General features: G+C 40.3%; 2 protein-coding genes across 3 annotated transcripts in view; both read right to left on the reverse strand.

The window, feature by feature from the left end:
• Positions 1–10,934, reverse strand: part of LOC139411443 (synaptic vesicle membrane protein VAT-1 homolog-like) — a 37,197-nt gene extending 26,263 nt beyond the window's left edge. Inside the window, exons 1-7 of the mRNA XM_071157826.1 lie at positions 10,637–10,934; positions 9,535–9,664; positions 7,658–7,873; positions 6,760–6,902; positions 4,890–4,993; positions 1,669–1,724; positions 1,331–1,525 (exon numbers count right to left, since the gene is read on the reverse strand). Of these exons, the coding sequence (XP_071013927.1) occupies positions 1,331–1,525; positions 1,669–1,724; positions 4,890–4,993; positions 6,760–6,902; positions 7,658–7,873; positions 9,535–9,664; positions 10,637–10,866 (1,074 nt within the window). The 5' untranslated portion in view covers positions 10,867–10,934. The remainder of the gene's footprint in view (positions 1–1,330; positions 1,526–1,668; positions 1,725–4,889; positions 4,994–6,759; positions 6,903–7,657; positions 7,874–9,534; positions 9,665–10,636) is intronic.
• Positions 10,935–12,256: 1,322 nt separating this feature from the next.
• LOC139411446 (bolA-like protein 3) lies at positions 12,257–18,688 on the reverse strand. Of its 2 annotated transcripts, XR_011634602.1 has the most exons (5): positions 18,521–18,688; positions 18,189–18,315; positions 15,605–15,693; positions 13,933–15,323; positions 12,257–12,446 (listed from the first exon to the last, which is right to left on the reverse strand). XR_011634602.1 is itself a non-coding variant. In XM_071157830.1 (4 exons), exons 1-4 carry the CDS (start codon positions 18,554–18,556, stop codon positions 15,258–15,260), a joined length of 318 nt encoding a protein of 105 aa, XP_071013931.1. In that variant the 5' UTR covers positions 18,557–18,688; the 3' UTR covers positions 12,258–15,257. The 2 variants fall into 2 exon arrangements, 1 of the variants encoding a protein (XP_071013931.1); XM_071157830.1 differs by having other exon boundaries at positions 12,258–15,323.
• Positions 18,689–18,758: the final 70 nt, after the last annotated feature.

Raw genomic sequence — 18,758 nt, forward strand, 5'->3', positions numbered from 1 at the left:
TTTCACTGTCTTTTTACTGTTGTTTTTATTTCTTTACTTACCTATTGTTCACCTAATACCTTTTTTGCACTATTGGTTAGAGCCTGTATGTTAGCATTTCACTGTAAGGTCTACCTACACCTGTTGTATTCGGCATTTCACTGTAAGGTCTACCTGCACCTGTTGTATTCGGCATTTCACTGTAAGGTCTACCTACACCTGTTGTATTCGGCATTTCACTGTAAGGTCTACCTACACCTGTTGTATTCGGCATTTCACTGTAAGGTCTACCTACACCTGTTGTATTCGGCATTTCACTGTAAGGTCTACCTACACCTGTTGTATTCGGCATTTCACTGTAAGGTCTACCTACACCTGTTGTATTCGGCATTTCACTGTAAGGTCTACCTACACCTGTTGTATTCGGCATTTCACTGTAAGGTCTACCTACACCTGTTGTATTCGGCATTTCACTGTAAGGTCTACCTACACCTGTTGTATTCGGCGCACGTGACAAATAAACTTTGATTTGGAACGTAGAGTAGTGTCTTAGACATTGGATAGGCAGGACAGAAATAATGAAATGTGTCTATTCATTTTTCCCCTTGAGACAGATTTAGGTGAATATCTGTATGTATACTGTGTATGTATACTGTATATGTGTATATATGTATGTATACTGTATATCTGTATGTATACTGTATATCTGTATAATTAAATATAACTGAGTGGAGGTAAACACCAGTAATATGAATGGAGAGGAAAAGCCTTTCACTGTTCTATAAGCAGGGGATCTTGTGAATAATTAAACCACCAATCATCTACCTCATAGCAGCAGGAGTGTTGTGTCAATAAATGACTATATGACCCTCCATGCTGAGCTGCCTGCTAACCACTAGCAGTTCCACTATCAAGTCCACAGAAATAGCAGAATGTGTGAAACACCCAAATGTCACATTTGTGTTTCTTTACAAACAGAGTTGGTGACTGTGTAGAAACAGAAAGAGGAAAACAGACACACAGAGAGATGCACTGGCAGAGATGGAGAGGAGAGATTGATGTATGGAATTCATGTGGGCGTGAATATAAACGTCGCATAACTGCAGCCATCAAAAACCAGCACGGCCCACCTGCCATCTGCAGGCCAAACCAACGTCCACTAACAACAGTGACAATCAACAGATGACACTCCATCCAAGATGTTTCCATAACAACTTCTCTAAAACTTCCCTACCCATCTGTGTTTCCTTAGTGACCGTGTGGATCATTCCCAGATTGTAGACCTGCCAGTCAAAGACATCATGCCAGATGTGTTCAGGGAAATGTCCCTGCCCACCAGCTGTCCCCTTACCTCCTCCAGTGCCCACAGGGAGTCCACCACAGGTTTGATCTTCTTCTGGTTGTAGAGGGAGAAGAGTTTCTCCACCACCGTTTTCACCTGCCCACACCTGCCCTGCTTGAACAGGAGGTTGAGCAGCGAGAATCCAGCAATGACCTTGTTCTCTTCATAGAGTTTAATAGGGTTCACCTTCTCAACCTGCCACCACTGGGGAGTCAAACCAGAGACACACACATCACTTACCCCAATAACTCATTTGTGTTTCATTGTAAGTAATGAATGTTCGATAAATATTAAACAGACTGTTCCATTCTGTAAACTCAGTGACAGACTCAGCATTTCTAACTCACAGATTTTGCAAGGCTGAAGAAACTCTTTGTTTCCCCAGTAACCATGTTTGATGAGCCTGAAAACACAAAAACAAAGGCACAAGCTTATAGAGAGAGACAGGGTGGCGATGTTAACTGTTGGGCTGAAGTGATGGGTGAACCGTACAGAGCCGTGAGGTGAAGAGGGGTTATTGTGGGGGAGGAGTGGTTGCCTCCTTTAGATCTGGCACAGCTAATGAACTCTGTTCACCGTCATACCATTAATTGATTCATGCCGCATTAGTGTTACAACTCCACGACTGTCATACTGACAGAAACACTAATTCTACATTATCTGAAACCCAAGAAAACTCTTGTAATTAAACAATTCAGATGTGGATAAAAGCCAGGGGCAGTAAAATATATTCAGGTGTCCTTTTTTATCCATTTGAATTAACCTACATTTCGCACTGAATCACAACGCACGCCTGGTTTTCAATGAGGTTCAAGCGGTCGCTTAAATTCTGTCCAGATTGACTATTGAGTAGATGTAGGGATATTACCTCGAAATAAAAGGACCATCTGTATTCTAAGTGTCCTTAGACGAGGTGAAAGTCTGAAGAGCTTGAGCCTATATCTTACAAGAAACTTTACAAATATTTGTGGTCTAAGCTATGTCATAGGAAACAGTGCCTTCAGAAAGTATTCACACCAGTTTACTTGTTCCACATTTTGTTGTGTTACAGCCTGAATTTAAAATAGATTCAATTCCGATTTTTTTGTCACTGGCCTGAACACAATAAAGTACCCCATAATGTCAAAGTAAAATGTAATTTAAAAAAAAATGTATTTCGTAATGACAAGCTGAAATGTTATGGGTATGCTTGTAATCGTTAAGGACTGAGGAGTTTTTCAGAATACAAAAGAAACAGAAGGGAGCTAAGCACAGGCAAATCCTACAGGAAAACCTGGTTACACCAGACACTGGTGGATGAATTCACCTTTCAGCAGGACAATAATCTAAAACACAAGGCCAAATCTACACTGAAGTTGTTTACCAAGATGACAGTGTATATTTCTGAATGGCCAAGTTACCGTTTTGACTTAAATCTGCTTGAAAATCTATGGGAAGACTTGAAAATGGTTGCCTTGTAATGATCAACAACCATATTGTACAATCCAAGTTTGCAAAGCTCTTAACAGACTTACCCAGAAAGACTCACAGTTGTAATCGCTGCCAAATGTGATTCTAACATGTATTGACTCAGGAGTGTGAAAACGTATGTAAATTAGATATTTCATTTTGAATAAATTTGCTAACATTTCTAAAAATAAATATTTTACTTTGTCATTGTGGGGTATTGTGAGTAGATGGGTGAGAAAAAATATATATTTAATCAATTTTGAATTCAGACTGTAAAACAACAAGATATGGAATGAGTCAGGGGGTATGAATACTTCTTGAAGGCACTGTATACAGTGGGGCAAAAAAGTATTTAGTCAGCCACCAATTGTGCAAGTTCTCCCACTTAAAAAGATGAGAGAGGCCTGTAAGTTTCATCATAGGTACACTTCAACTATGACATACAAAATAAGAGAAAAAAAATCCAGAAAATCACATTGTAGGATTTTTAATGAATTTATTTGCAAATTATGGTGGAAAATAAGTATTTGGTCAATAACAAAAGTTTATCTCAATACTTTGTTATATACCCTTTGTTGGCAATGACAGAGGTCAAACGTTTTCTGTAAGTCTTCACAAGGTTTTCACACACTGTTGCTGGGATTTTGGCCCATTCCTCCATGCAGATCTCCTCTAGAGCAGTGATGTTTTGGGGCTGTTGCTGGGCAACACGGACTTTCAACTCCCTCCAAAGATTTTCTATGGGGTTGAGATCTGGAGACTGGCTAGGCCACTCCAGGACCTTGAAATGCTTCTTACGAAGCCACACCTTCGTTGCCCGGGCAACGTCATGCTGGGATCATTGTCATGCTGAAAGACCCAGCCACGTTTCATCTTCAATGCCCTTGCTGATGGAAGGAGGTTTTCACTCAAAATCTCACGATACATTCATTATTTCCTTTACACAGATCAGTCGTCCTGGTCCCTTTGGAGAAAAACAGCCCCAAAGCATGATGTTTCCACCCCCATGCTTCACAGTAGGTATGGTGTTCTTTGGATGCAACTCAGAATTCTTTGTCCTCCAAACACGACGAGTTGAGTTTTTACCAAAAAGTTATATTTTGGTTTCATCTGACCATATGACATTCTCCCAATCTTCTTCTGGATCATCCAAATGCTCTCTAGCAAACTTCAGATGGGCCTGGACATGTACTGGCTTAAGCAGGTTGACACGTCTGGCACTGCAGGATTTGAGTCCCTGGCGGCGTAGTGTGTTACTGATGGTAGGCTTTGTTACTTTGGTCCCAGCTCTCTGCAGGTCATTCACTAGGTCCCCCCGTGTGGTTCTAGGATTTTTGCTCACCGTTCTTGTGATCATTTTGACCCCACGGGGTGAGATCTTGAGTGGAGCCCCAGATCGAGGGAGATTATCAGTGGTCTTGTATGTCTTCCATTTCCTAATAATTGCTCCCACAGTTGATTTCTTCAAACCAAGCTGCTTACCTATTGCAGATTCAGTCTTCCCAGCCTGGTGCAGGTCTACGATTTTGTTTCTGGTGTCCTTTGACAGCTCTTTGGTCTTGGCCATAGTGGAGTTTGGAGTGTGACTGTTTGAGGTTGTGGACAGGTGTCTTTTATACTGATAACAAGTTCAAACAGGTGCCATTAATACAGGTAACGAGTGGAGGGCAGAGGAGCCTCTTAAAGAAGAAGTTACAGGTCTGTGAGAGCCAGAAATCTTTCTTGTTTGTAGGTGACCAAATACTTATTTTCCACCATCATTTGCAAATAAATTCATTAAAAATCCTACAATGTGATTTTCTGGATTTTGTCTGTCATAGTTGAAGTGTACCTATGATTAAAATTACAGGCCTCTCTCATCTTTTTAAGTGGGAGAACTTGCACAATTGGTGGCTGACTAAATACTTTTTTGCCCCACTGTTAGTATAGCACAAGTACAATGGTGCCTAATCTATATACAATCCCTGTCAGTAAGTTTTAAATGTCCTAAATTAAAAATGTCACTCAAGATACTTCATCATTCACAGGCTAACACCAGATCATATCTCAAGAGCGTTATGTGCGATACTGGTGGCACAATGTAGCGAATTTATGAGTAGCATCCTGATAGGACACCAACCGTAGAGGATGTAGGTTCCCAGGGGCCTCAGCAGTCCGAGGCCTTTACCAGTGTTCTCCCCAGACAGACAGTCCAGGACGATGTCCACTCCCTCTGGAGAGATCCTACCAAATACAGGAAATTCAATTAACAAGAATCAACATGTTCCTCATTTACAGACAGCCTCAACTGCAGGCTTCATCAGAAGCCTATCAATCTATTAGTCATTCAATGTTTAGCTCAGATTTCAATTGTTACATTTATATATTTTTTGCAAATACTAAACAATACAGTTTATTGACATTTCGATCAGCCTTTTGTTCAATCAAATTCCACTCTTGATTTCAAGTGATACAGTATTAAAAGACCTATAAGCATTGGACAGGTTAACCATTGGTGTGATTTTTCATGGCATGACTCACTTAAGAGCACCAATGTGAAAGAAAGAATGAGAGCAATGTTCTGATCAAGGGGTCCTAATGCCTTCCTTTCTGCCTGGTGGCCTGCCCGCCTGCATGGCTAAACTGCTCAGGGGTCTTATGATGCCTATGGCCTTGCATATTGTAAAAGGGGCGACTTAAGACCAATTTAATTTTGCTTTGCTCTTGATCCTGAGAGGAATGTGGGGCCACAGAGATGAAAGGCTTATTAATCTGCCTCTCCCTCTGATATGGCTGTATTTACTACCATTGTGATATGCAGGCAGACAGTATTCTCCCTCTGTCAATAAGTACTGAGGGGGAACCAGGGATTAGGCTCCTTAAGAAAGGAACTCAAGAGGAACGCTTGGTTGAATGTATGCATTTATAAAGCACTTCAGAATAAATTCAGAATGTGATTATCGGATGAACATGCTTTAAGACATGTAGCTAGCTAGCTAAATAAACAATTAATCGAGCTAGGTAAACATGTAAGATCACACACACGAGCCAGCCAGCCTCCTGATTGCATGACTCACCTCCAAGACACTATTCCTATTAGACAGTAGACATGAAGTTGGCCTTGGCATAGAAGGTTATTTTCTGATTGTCTCCTATTGAGGAGGCAGCATTCCTATGGATTGCACTGATTGCTAATCAAACATGATAATTAGTGATGGGTGACAAAATCCATATAGTTACATATCGGGATATTATTTTTGACAATATATCATGTCGTTTTGACAATATCGCAATATTATTTTTGCGCTAGTTGGACAAAACTCCAGTTTGTTTCCTCCAGAGATTGTTCTCCATCTTCTTTTTAAATAGGGAGCCAATTTGTTTTCAGCACTTTTATTTCCATGTCTAATCAAAACTCGTTTTCTCATGGCTCTCACTTGTCCCTCTGCAGCAGACATATGGTGAGTAATATGTTTGGAACAGACAAGACAACGACATGCAGAGTGATCTGAATGGGCATAGTATTTATGAGGCATCAGGGCGCTTTCCTGATTGGCCCAGCTGTTCCACGTCCCCAGCAGACAGCCTGTTGCAGGTTGCCTTCAGAGAGCCTTTGAGCACTCTGCCTCACACACTGCCGTTGCTCTCGGAGACGAGCTGTGTGTTGCCATGGGGACCGCAGCCACGCACGTCCAAATATGGCATCAACTAACATCTGCATCTCCCTGATCTCTACATGCTCTGTGTTCTACGTTATCACATTATCATTGTTAATTCATATGTACATATCAAATAGCACATTATAAACCAAAAGAGATTCTTAGTAATTATGTGAAATTATATCTAAACATATTTTAATAAACCTGTAAGATCCAATGAAATTACACATTTGCTAACAAATTAGTCTTATTCATAAAAATTGTGCAGAACAATTACCTCTGCAACTCTATGTTTAGAAGAAAGATTTTATCCCAAATAATTTTTATTGTAAAACAAAAAACAAACCTTACTTTTTAACTTCTTGTACATAATCAATGTTTCTGTCGAAGAGGTGGGTCACAGAGTCCTTGATGGCTTCATGTTTGAAAGATGAGGCCGTTCCAAACACAGTGACGCTGGGTATAGTGGAGCATAGCTGAGCCACAGCTTGACCCTGAAAAACACCACACAATCCCAGTCAGACTCTCCAAGACACAATTACACAAGGCCAATCCAGACAATGACATTTCCACAGGTTATGCATCACAGCTTTACCAACCATAATCCATATTTGATATGAAAAATAATTATAATAATTATTCTCATCCTGTTCTAATCATTCAACACACTAGGTAAAGACAGTAAATGTTTTCTTGTCCATCTCCACTACAGTATGGTACTACATGCGTGAATTAAACAACAGAGTTATACCCTATTGTGTGCATCGTCTGAAATCTGAGCAGTCGCTCAACTGTTGTTCATGAATTACAGTCTGTAGGAGCATCTCTAGAGTATAGTTACATATCTAGTTATGTTTAATTATTAAAGCTGGGAATCATTAACCGTGCTTTCGCTAAAGGGAAATGTGCTTCATGAGCCTGATAACTCAATGTCTTGTAATTTTTTTTTTTTAAGTCTGAAGAGTCTGTGTGCATATATACTGTAAACAGCACAGCCCAGACACTCTCTATCTTCAACCACAGTCACATCTTTCCTAGATGTCCTTTTCTCAGCCTCATCTCACCATCATCTTCAATCATGAATACAGCATTATGTAAAACAGCATCTGAGCTGTCTGATAATAGCCACAGGCTATTACCCTCAAGAGCCACCAGAGATACACACCTTGGCGGTATCTATAGTAACATCACTGATATCATTTTCAGATGCTGTGTTTTTCTTTCCACCTCCTTTCGGGAGTTGACTTACCACACCCCCTCCTGCTGAATGGACCAATACTGACATCCCCTCTCTGAGATTGGCAACCTCAAACAGCATCATGTAGGCAGCCACGAAGTTCATGGAGAAGGCTGCTGCCTCAGGAAATGTCATATCATCAGGCATGTTATAGACGTAATCCAGCGGTGTGCAAACCACCTCTGCCCAGGCGTTGTAATTTACAAAAGCCATAACCCGGTCTCCTATCTGGAGAGAGGAAAGGGTAAGCTATAAAATATGATAAATGCACATTTTGGAGGTGACATGGTTACAGGTTTGTTTTAGAAATGCACCAAACCTCACATGCTACTCCGACCAATGAATTTCAAAATATCAACATTAACCAGTTCAAACTGTAACACAAATCAATATTTTTGGGGGTAAAAATGCAAAGTGAGATCAATATAAACTCAGCAAAAAAAAGAAACGTCCTCTCATTGTCAACTGCGTTTATTTTCAGCAAACTTAACATGTGTAAATATTTGTATGAACATAACAAGATTCAACAACTGAGACATAAACTGAACAAATTCCACAGACATGTGACTAACAGAAATGGAATAATGTGTCCCTGAACAAAGGGGGGGTCAAAATCAAAAGTAACAGTCAGTATCTGGTGTGGCCACCAGCTGCATTAAGTACTGCAGTGCATCTCCTCCTCATAGACTGCACCAGATTTGCCAGTTCTTGCTGTGAGATGTTACCCCACTCTTCCACCAAGGCACCTGCAAGTTCCCAGACATTTCTTGGGGGAATGGCCCTAGCCCTCACCCTCCGATCCAACAGATCCCAGACGTGCTCAATGGGATTGAGATCAGGGCTCTTTGCTGGCCATGGCAGAACACTGACATTCCTGTCTTGCAGGAAATCCCGCACAGAACGAGCAGTATGGCTGGTGGCATTGTCATGCTGGAGGGTCATGTCAGGATGGGTACCACATGAGGGAGGAGGATGTCTTCCCTGTAACGCACAGCGTTGAGATTGTCTGCAATAACAACAAGCTCAGTCCAATGATGCTGTGACACACCGCCCCAGACCATGACGGACCCTCCACCTCCAAATCGAGCCCACTCCAGAGTACAGGCCTCGGTGTAACGCTCATTCCTTCGACTATAAACGTGAATCCGACCATCACCCCTGGTGAGACAAAACCACAACTCGTCAGTGAAGAGCACTTTTTGCCAGTCCTGTCTGATCCAGCGAAGGTGGGTTTGTGCCATAGGCGACGTTGTTGCCGGTGATGTCTGGTGATGACCTGCCTTACAACAGGCCTACAAGCCCTCAGTCCAGCCTCTCTCAGCCTATTGCGGACAGTCTGAGCACTGATGGAGGAATTGTGCATTCCTGGTGTAACTCGGACAGTTGTTGTTGCCACCCTGTACCTGTCCCGCAGGTGTGATGTTCGGATGTACCGATCCTGTGCAGGTGTTGTTGCACGTGGTCTGCCACTACGAGGACGATCAGCTGTCCATCCTGTCTCCCTGTAGCGCTGTCTTAGGCATCTCACAGTACGGACATAGCAATTATTGCAGTGACCCTTTCTTTTGGTGTTTATCAGAGTCAGTAGAAAGGCCTCTTTAGTGTCCTACGTTTTCATAACTGTACCCTTAATTGCCTACCGTTTTGTAAGCTGTTATTGTATTAACAGCCGTTCCATTGGTGCATGTTCATTAATTGTTTATGGGAATGTATGGGAAACAGTGTTTAAACCCTTTACAATGAAGATCTGTGAAGTTATTTGGATTTTTACAAAATATATTTGAAAGACAGGGTCCTGAAAAAGAGACATTTCTTTTTTTGCTGAGTTTAGTTGTGCTACTAATCCACAACATAATATCTGTGACATACTGTGATCTAGATTCACTGACCTCAAATCCCTTTGTGTTTTCTCCCATCGCCTCCACTATTCCAGAACACTCAAATCCAGGGACAAGTGGAGTTTTCGGAGGACTGTCAATATTACCTTGACGCACCATAAGATCCAGGAAGTTCAAGCCACTGCAACAATAAATGTCTCATTGATATTAACCTCACAATCAAGCAAAGTTATTATTATTAACTTATGATATTGGAGAAGACACAATATTGCATGATGGACATTTTCACTATTTGATAAATGTTACTTAGACTTAAAATATGTTAATAAATAAATGCCTGAGCAGTCATAAGCACAACACAAGCTGTTTGATATCTACAAACCCATGCTTGAATTCCAGACTATTAAAAGGGGCTACAGTTCCAAGGCCATGATGATTAACATGTACTGAACAATAAATAGCCAATCTGTGATAGAGCATATCTGTAACAGGCTCTCCCTCTTACGAAAAAATTGCTTCTCACTTGTTGAAGGTATAGTTTGTGTATTTCAATATTATCAATAAAACAATATTGTTGGACTAAAGACATTTATCCAATCCCTCATCAAAATCGAACTTACTAAATGCCAAGTAGGCAATCATAAGAGAATAGAGCACAAATACCACAAGTGTAGGACTTTGCATGAGCCAGTTGTAGTGAGAAAATCAATTTCAACTGGCTTGTGGTATTTACAGTAACTATTCCCCCAATAAAAGCTCATTAAGATGATCAGTCAAAAACATGCCAAGCAAATACTTTTATCAAGCCAAATTTGTATTAATTCCAACATTGCAGGTGTTTTTGCTTTTCATTTGCATGCCTTCTCCACAGACAGTCCTTATTCATCATCTACTACAGACAGTGAAACATCAGAGGACATGTGGCTTCATGAATGCAATGAGTCCTTTTATCGTGTCACTTTTACAAACTACTCAGGTCGAGTTTAACCTACTTCAATTCAAGGTTTATTCATGGCTCGCCCATACTGAATCAAAATCTGCAACATGTTGCAATACACGTATGAATGTGGTAACTTCGCATCATTGATATTTTAAGATCATTAGGCAGGCATCAATGTAACAATTAATCAACAGTTTAATATGCAACGTTTACCATGCTTTGACGCGAATTTTCACTTCTCCCTCCTGTGGCTCAGGCATCGCCTTCTTGGTTACCCGGAGTTTGTTGAGACCCCCGAAACCGGACAGTATTACGGCTCGCATTTCTTTAGCATCTCCTGCAGATACTACAGTTTCTGTTTCTTTTGCTCCATTCTTCTCTATCATGTGCTCAGTTTCCTCTGTCATCTCCGTTCCTTCTTTAGCCATGTCGGTGGGCTTCATGGGGCTGGAAGGGGATGCTCGAGATTGTAACTGGTCCTTCCTTCCTCCTTCCAAGTTAAGAATGCGCAGTATGAGCCGAATCAGTTCTCTTTTGGAAGAGGGAGAGGCTATTCCGACTAAAGATGTTTATAAATCTTGGATTGCCGATGTTGTATATTGGCCAATGAGAGGATTTGAAGCCACCACTCGGCCATATTGGCACTCCTCAATTACATGTTTCAAAGACAACATTACATGTATTTAAGTATTGTTTTGTTGTAGTGGGGACAATAACATTATTAATCTCTAAAAAATATACTTTAAGTATTTAAAAATATATTTTTTTATTCGTTTTTTTACGTTTAGCTCACATAATATAATTTAAAGTTTGCATTAAGTTGTCTGTAATATAATAAACGTGGCAAAAACGAATGTAGACATTAATCCATGTATTTATGTAGCTTTCAAAAGATTTGTTTTACCACCGGTGGGGAAGTGCCAAGATGGAGGTACAGAGAGTTAAATTTAGCGCCCCCTTAAAGTAATCTAGTGTACATATATATAAATCATTAACATGGACACGCCTAGTGCCCAAATTGATCACATATGTCGCGCAGTTTAGAGTCGAGTGGAGACGAAAGGCTTCGGTTCAGTCAGTCGTCCTGATGAGCCTAGTTTATGCTGATTAGCTGGCAAAACAGTAGCATGGAATTGGCACTAATTAAAACTTGTAAAAGAATGTGATGTTTATTTCAATGGACGAGTGGGAAATAACTTATAGTATTGGTCACCATCTGGATGTCAGCTAACGTAACGACAAGGCCGTAGGAATGATCAGTACAACGGCTTTGTATTGAGGTGCTCCCCCAGCTGGGCAGTAGTTGCTTCACGGGCCAATTGTATCACATGTCGCTAACGTGGTGAATTTGTTCCATCCCACGGGATTATATTTCGAGTAGGATAGCAGCCTACACGATAAAAAAAAAACTTCAAATATTGGTAGCAACCATCTAGATGTCACCGTGATACAGTCTACTGCCCAATGGGGAAAATGTGTGCTGCAAAGCTGGCAACACAACAACACGTCATTCAGTAAGGAGAGAAGTAAGTAGGCAGCTAGATAGTGTCGCAATATCAGGCCAGGCTGGCAGCTAAGGTACATTTATTGTAGTGATTTTCACCGAAAATGTGGCCTCCAACTACAGCATTAACGTCAACATTTTTGTAAACATTTATAAATAATACATTTAAAAAAAATAACAATTATTCCTTTACACATATGATTCTGATAATGAAATTGTGTTATGTGGGTGTCAATGAGTAGGCTGACACCCCGTTTCATGGGTGCACAATCCATAGGTAAGGCTGTACAATGAATATACAGTACCAGTCAAAAGTTTGGACACATCTACTCATTCAAGGGTTTTCTTTATTTTGACTATTTTCTACATTGTAGAATAATAGTGAAGACATCAAAACTATGAAATAACACACATGGAATCATGTAGTAACCAAACAAGTGTTAAACAAATCAAAATATATTTTATATTTGAGATTCTTCAAAGTAGCCACCCTTTGCTTGATGACAGCTTTGCACACTCCTGGCATTTGGTTCCCACATATGCTGAGCACTTGTTGGCTGCTTTTCTTTCACTCTACGGTCCAACTCATTCCAAACCTTCTCAATTGGGTTGAGGTCAGGTGAATGTGGAGGCCAGGTCATCTGATGCAGCACCATCACTCTCCTTCTTGATCAAATAGCCCTTACACAGCCTGGAGGTGTGTTTTGGGTCATTGTCCTGTTGAAATACATATGATAGTCCCACTAATCACAAACCAGATAGGATGGCGTATCGCTGCAGAATGCTGTGGAAGTGTGTGTAAGTGTGGAAGTGTGCCTTGAATTCTAAATAAATCACTGACAGTTCACCAGCAAAGCACCATCACACCTCCTCCTCCATGCTTCATGGTGCGAACCACACATGCAGAGATTATCCGTTCACCTACTCTGCGTCTCACCAAGACACGGTGGTTGGAACCAAAAATATCACATTTGGACTCATCAGACCAAAGGACAGATTTCCACCGGTCTAATGTCCATTGCTCGTGTTTCTTGGCCCAAGCAAGGCTCTTCTTATTATTGGTGTCCTTTAGTAGTGGTTTCTTTGCAGCAATTCAACCATGAAGGCCTGATTCACACAGTCTCCTCTGAACAGTTGATGTTGAGATGTGTCTGTTACTGGAACTCTGTGAAGCATTTATTTGGGCTGCAATCTGAGGTGCAGTTAACTCTAATGAACTTAACCTCTGCAGCAGAAGTAACTCTGGGTCTTCCTTTCCTGTGGTGGTCCTCATGAGAGCCAGTTGACTTTTGTAACTGCACTTGAAGAAACTTTCAAAGTTCTTGACATTTTCCGGATTGACAGACCTTCATGTCTTAAAGTAATGATGGACTGTCGTTTCTCTTTGCTTATTTGAGCTGTTCTTAACATAATATGGACTTGGTACCACCCATACCTTGTCACAACACAACTGATTGGCTCAAAAACATTAAGAAGGAAAGAAATCCCACAAATTAACTTTCAACAAGGCACACCTGTTAATTGAAATGCATTCCAGGTGACTACCCCATGAAGCTGGTTGAGAGAATGCCAAGAGTGTGCAAAGCTGTCATCAAGGCAAAGGGTGGCTAATTTGAAGAATCTCAAATATATAACATATTTTAATTTGTTTAACACTTTTTTTGGTTACTACAACAATGTAGAAAATAGTAAAATAAAGAAATGTATTTATGTATTTCCCCCAATACAATTATGTAGTCTAATACATCCACAATGGGATCATTGTTTTATGTCAGATGGCATCACTCCTATGCAAAGTGCGTCTCTCAACCGATCAGTGCAGGCAGAATTTACGCATTATCTGACGTAAGGCAACGCAGTTGAATTTCAACAGATTTTTCTGTTTATTGTCAAATTAATTCATTATTGTATTTCATTTTAAATTATGTAACAATATTCCAACTTTGTTTAGGATTATTCTGTCCAAATATGGCATGAATCCACTATTTTTATTTCTTTGCATCACTTTCAATGGGGGACTTTTATTTTGAAGATGAACAGCAAATTCCACTATTGTGCCTACAGATGAGCACGTGATCAGACAGGGTTATTCACAAATTTCTTCTTCCAGGCACGTAAATTCTAATATTTGTGAGTATCAAAACACGGACCTAACATTGATTGACTACAACAACACATAGGCTACATGACACTGTATATCAGTATTTGGGGAAATGATTCATGTCCATTTCCTGGCAATAGTTTTCATGTCTATTATCCAATTATAACCTGTTTATGAATAAGCGAGCAACAAATGTACATCTCAAGTAGGCTACCATGTAGTAAAATTTATTTTCACTTGAAGTACTAACCCACAAAAATATTGGGGAAATAGCTAGGGGGCCCCACCTAATGGTGAATTAAACAGTAGAAAAAAACTGCAGTACACATTTACCAAGTATGGGTCGCATTGGGGCCACACAGTTGGAGTAGGCCCACACAGTGATTATTACAATCTAACGAGGTTGTTAGACACCTGCAAATGATAACTTCTACAGTAGTGTAGGCAAAATCCTGAAGTATCCCTTTGATAAAGACATACGGATCCTGTATTTTTGGCCTTTGAATCACATACTATTTATTGAAGTGCATCTACTTTGACAGCAACTGTTATTTCTACATTTATGGTTAACAAGGAGGAATGACAGAACATAAATACTGGAAACGGAATCGAAACTTGTCTCATGACTGTGTCTCATGACTTAAACAAACAGCTACTACACTAAACAAAAACACAAATATAGGAAGGATTTTCAATGACAGATTAAATGTACAAGAATAGTTGCATAGCTAGTCGTCATGAGGTTTTCTGACTGTTCACTACAATGTATTTGCATTCTATCTTTACAATGGTTAAAAACACTATAAGCCAACTCAATTGGTTAGGGGGCTAATTGACTTGGCAATTTACTAATGAATCCTGACAGCGTCATTTTGTGCTTATCATAGCTTTTTAGGTCAATGTCTTCTGTAAAGGCAGCATTCGAATAATCTCATAATCAATAATTGAACTTTTTATGGTGAATAAATAAAAATATATGATGGTTTTAGAGTTACATTTATTACACAATTGACATTGTAAAATGTGTCCCTACCATAAATTCTACAGATTATTTCTGACAAAACTGTCAGGAAATAACATGACAAACTGTTTCCTTTGTTACTGTCATAGACACATCAGCAATTAAGATTTTGGGGTGTTCATCCTCAGATCAAAATGTAATCAGCATATGAGCATTCCGTTTGAGGTGTGTATGTTCAAAGACCTACAATTTGTGAAAGGGCTTGGTCTTACTCTCGAGGAACATCTGTGAATATTCGTAGTCCATGCATTCCTTGGATCTCTTCCTTGAGTGCCTGTGGATGAGAACATAGCACTTTTCAGCTGTGCTGTTTTTGCAACAATTTTGCAAATGGAATAAAATGCATTACAGGATAATAATTTCACCTGAAAGGTTTGACATAATACTTGACATACATGACTATTTGTTGTTGCTTTCTCTCTCCCCCCACACAACCGATCGGTACAAAACAAAATCAACCAAAGCAGATGTAACATTTTGACAGCTATATAGCCTACGCTTCCATACAATGGTGCAAACTAATTGATCTCTCCAGAATGTATCTCCATAGGTTACCTGGTTGACTAGTTGGTGTTGTTGAACAGTTCTTTTCCCTTTAAATTCATTGGATTCTATGTGGACTTCATACATGGCACCACAGCCACCTGAGAACACAAAACATAATGACACACAATTGTCATGAGCGCACCAAGGAATCAGAGACGTCATGCCCATAAGAGGAACAAGGTCACGTGCCCCCTCAGATTTGTCCTGTTTTTGATTTGATTTTAGCTGCAGGACTCACAGGAGGTAAGTTTATAAATGCATTTGATTAAGCTATGCGGCCTATTGATTTATTTTTGATGAATAAATAAAACAATATTGTTGTTTCTCTGTAATTCTAGCCACTTTATGAAGTTTGCTTTAGCTAGCCTGCTAGATAGGTTCCCAATCTCCCAACCTCATAACTAGCGCAGCTTGTCTAACTATCTTAGCTGGCATGTCTGCTGGCAATTTTGCTAAACTTTAGAAAAGCAAGTAATTACTAAATGTACTGAATAAGACTCACATTCCTTTCAATATTTTACCCATATTTTAGCAGAGATGCAGGGAAGCATAACAAAAATAACCACCAGGCAGGAATATACAGACAGCTCAATAGGTATGTTTAGAAAAATGCATAAAAATACTTGGTTTCAATGTAATCTGGCACCTTATATCATTATAGTTGTGAATTAATTATGATGCCATGATATGTGCCTGTATTGATGTGTGTTATGATCCCATGTACTGTGGTGTAATTTGTATGTAATATCCTAGGCATATTAGTGCAGTATATTGATATGTGTTATTTACAATAGTCAGAATGACACCCTCATTAAAAGTGAACAGGTACAGAGGTATGCTTAGATAACCTATCCAGAAAAATCTTTTTTTTTTACATAGAATTAGGCATAATGTTTATGCCTCTAGGTTTCAGAAAAAAAGCTGTTTCGGGTATTTGAAAAATTCTCCAACTTCCCCCTCCATCCTCTCGTACTTCGTAACCCCTCTAAAATAATGGGTGCATGACGCCCCTGCCTAGGCCGAGCACTAGCCGAGCGTAGACTTACTAGCCCTCGCACAAATAAATTAAGAGATGAAGCTGAAAACCTTTTTTTCTCCGGTAATAGTGATCATGGAGGGAGAGATATGGAGTGAGGGAAGTGAAGAGAGTTAAGATGAGATAGGTAAAAATGGAAGTGAGGAGTCTGAGAAGAAAGATCGGGCGACTGCTGTGCCTTTGAAGAATGGAAAGCAAGCAGATCTGGGGAATCCAAATAAGCGGATTGTCTATGAGGATTCTATGGTGATTGGAGTTTGGTACTTAGAAAAAGTCAATCATGGGGTTTTGGCAGACCCGTTTGAGGTCTCAAGTTGGGTGGAGAGTAGGATAGGGAAGTATGTATGCAGTATGCTAAGATAGAGATGAGCTTATTCGTTAGGATAGGATTCATATCCACCTTCCAGAGGGACTGAGCATTGTGCATGGTCCGACTGGGAGAACGAGAAATAATATGCTTTAGTTTACGGAGCAGGGCTCCACTCAAGGGCGTAATAGCAGTGCCTCTAAGTGTAGAGGTTGAGCAGCTAAAGAGGAAGGTTCATGGTGTGTGAGGCCATGTGGCTTAGCTGTAATCGAGATGGATTGGAGGAGGAGCCTGTCGGTTTTGCTATGCTTTGATTTGGAGGTACTTTTGATCTGGTTGAGATATATTGAGCTATCTGGTTAGCGCATTCATGCCAGCTGTTCTGCAGTGTTTCCACTGCCAGAAATGTGGTCATGTAGCATCAGTGTGTAGGATGGGGCAGCCTAAATGTACAAGGTGTAGAGGTTTCCACATAGTGGAGAAATGTTTGAAGGGTGAGCCCAGAAAGTGTAGTAATTGTGGAGGCAGTCATGAGGCCAGGGCTACAGACTGCCTGGTAAAGGTGAAACAGACACAGGTGGGACTGAGTGTTACATAAGCAGAAGCAGTGAGAAGGATGAATCAGGAGGTAGGGCTCAGGGCTCTCCATGTTGCCTGCTCAGAGGGAGGACAAATAGTAAATAGTAAAAGTGGTTGTGAATTGTGCTGCACAAGTAGAAAGCTGGTCAGATAAAATTGGAATTGTTGGGTAGAGCAGCTGAACCCTTTCTGGATATTGTAGATATTTCTGCAAAGGATCTACAGAAGATGTTGGAAGAGGTAGTGTTGCCCACTCAGGTCTGTGGTTAGAGATAGTGCTGGGTATGGTAGTACAGGCAGTTTGGGCTGGGTTTTTGGTTGTTCTTCCTTAAGTATTTTCTTGAACTTATGAGTGCATCTATGCATCTGGAACTCCAACATGTGAGAGAGTAAATAAAGTACAGGTCGTTGCGGTAAAGCACTATTATTATTGGATGCCAACCGCCAATAATCCACACAAGAAGAATGCACTATCCTAGGAGCTTCTCGCATTTCGTTCCAATAGTCGAGTAAACGAGACCTAATATGGAAGGATGACCACGCGAGTGAGTCCACTGAATACCAGTAAGACAACAACACATTCAGCGTCGTAGTAACATACATTTCATTATGCATAATGATTTAGCTAGATCAGGACCCCTTTTGACACCCATGTTTCGAGGTCTATTTACCTGATATGTCCACAACTTTTAGAGACGTGGCCGATGGAAACTTCTCTTTGAGAATATGTGCAATTCGTGTCTCTCCATCGGTCTGAGAAGACAGAGTCCTCTGCAACTGTCTAGAAACCAAAATAGCCTAAAACAAATGTTTTCAAAGACAGTTAGCGAACGTTTGCTAACTCACAAGACATATGAAATGACATGTGACGTTAGCTAGCTCACGTCAAATGGTCAGTGTCACTTGCTGTCTGATTTGATTGAGTGAGCACAAAATATTCGCACTCAACCTTCAAATTTAGCTAGTCTAACGTTATGCATTAAAATGAATGAAATTGATTTACTTGATTTTTTTGAAGAAATTTTAAAATAGAGAGCATCGTGACCAAGTACTTTAATGGCGATAAAACAATAATGAACAGTAATCCACCACACGTTTATAAAAAGTCATGACCCTCGCATTGAGGTTATAATAAAACCGCGCCTCGATGACAAATGTTGATGGTCGTCTCGACAATATGACGTAGGGATCAGAGTCACGCAAACATCAACGTAAACTCACTTTGGGGTAACTGGCGCCCT

Source organism: Oncorhynchus clarkii, chromosome 6, assembly GCF_045791955.1.
Source record: "Oncorhynchus clarkii lewisi isolate Uvic-CL-2024 chromosome 6, UVic_Ocla_1.0, whole genome shotgun sequence".
In the NCBI taxonomy this organism is placed as follows: domain Eukaryota; kingdom Metazoa; phylum Chordata; class Actinopteri; order Salmoniformes; family Salmonidae; genus Oncorhynchus; species Oncorhynchus clarkii.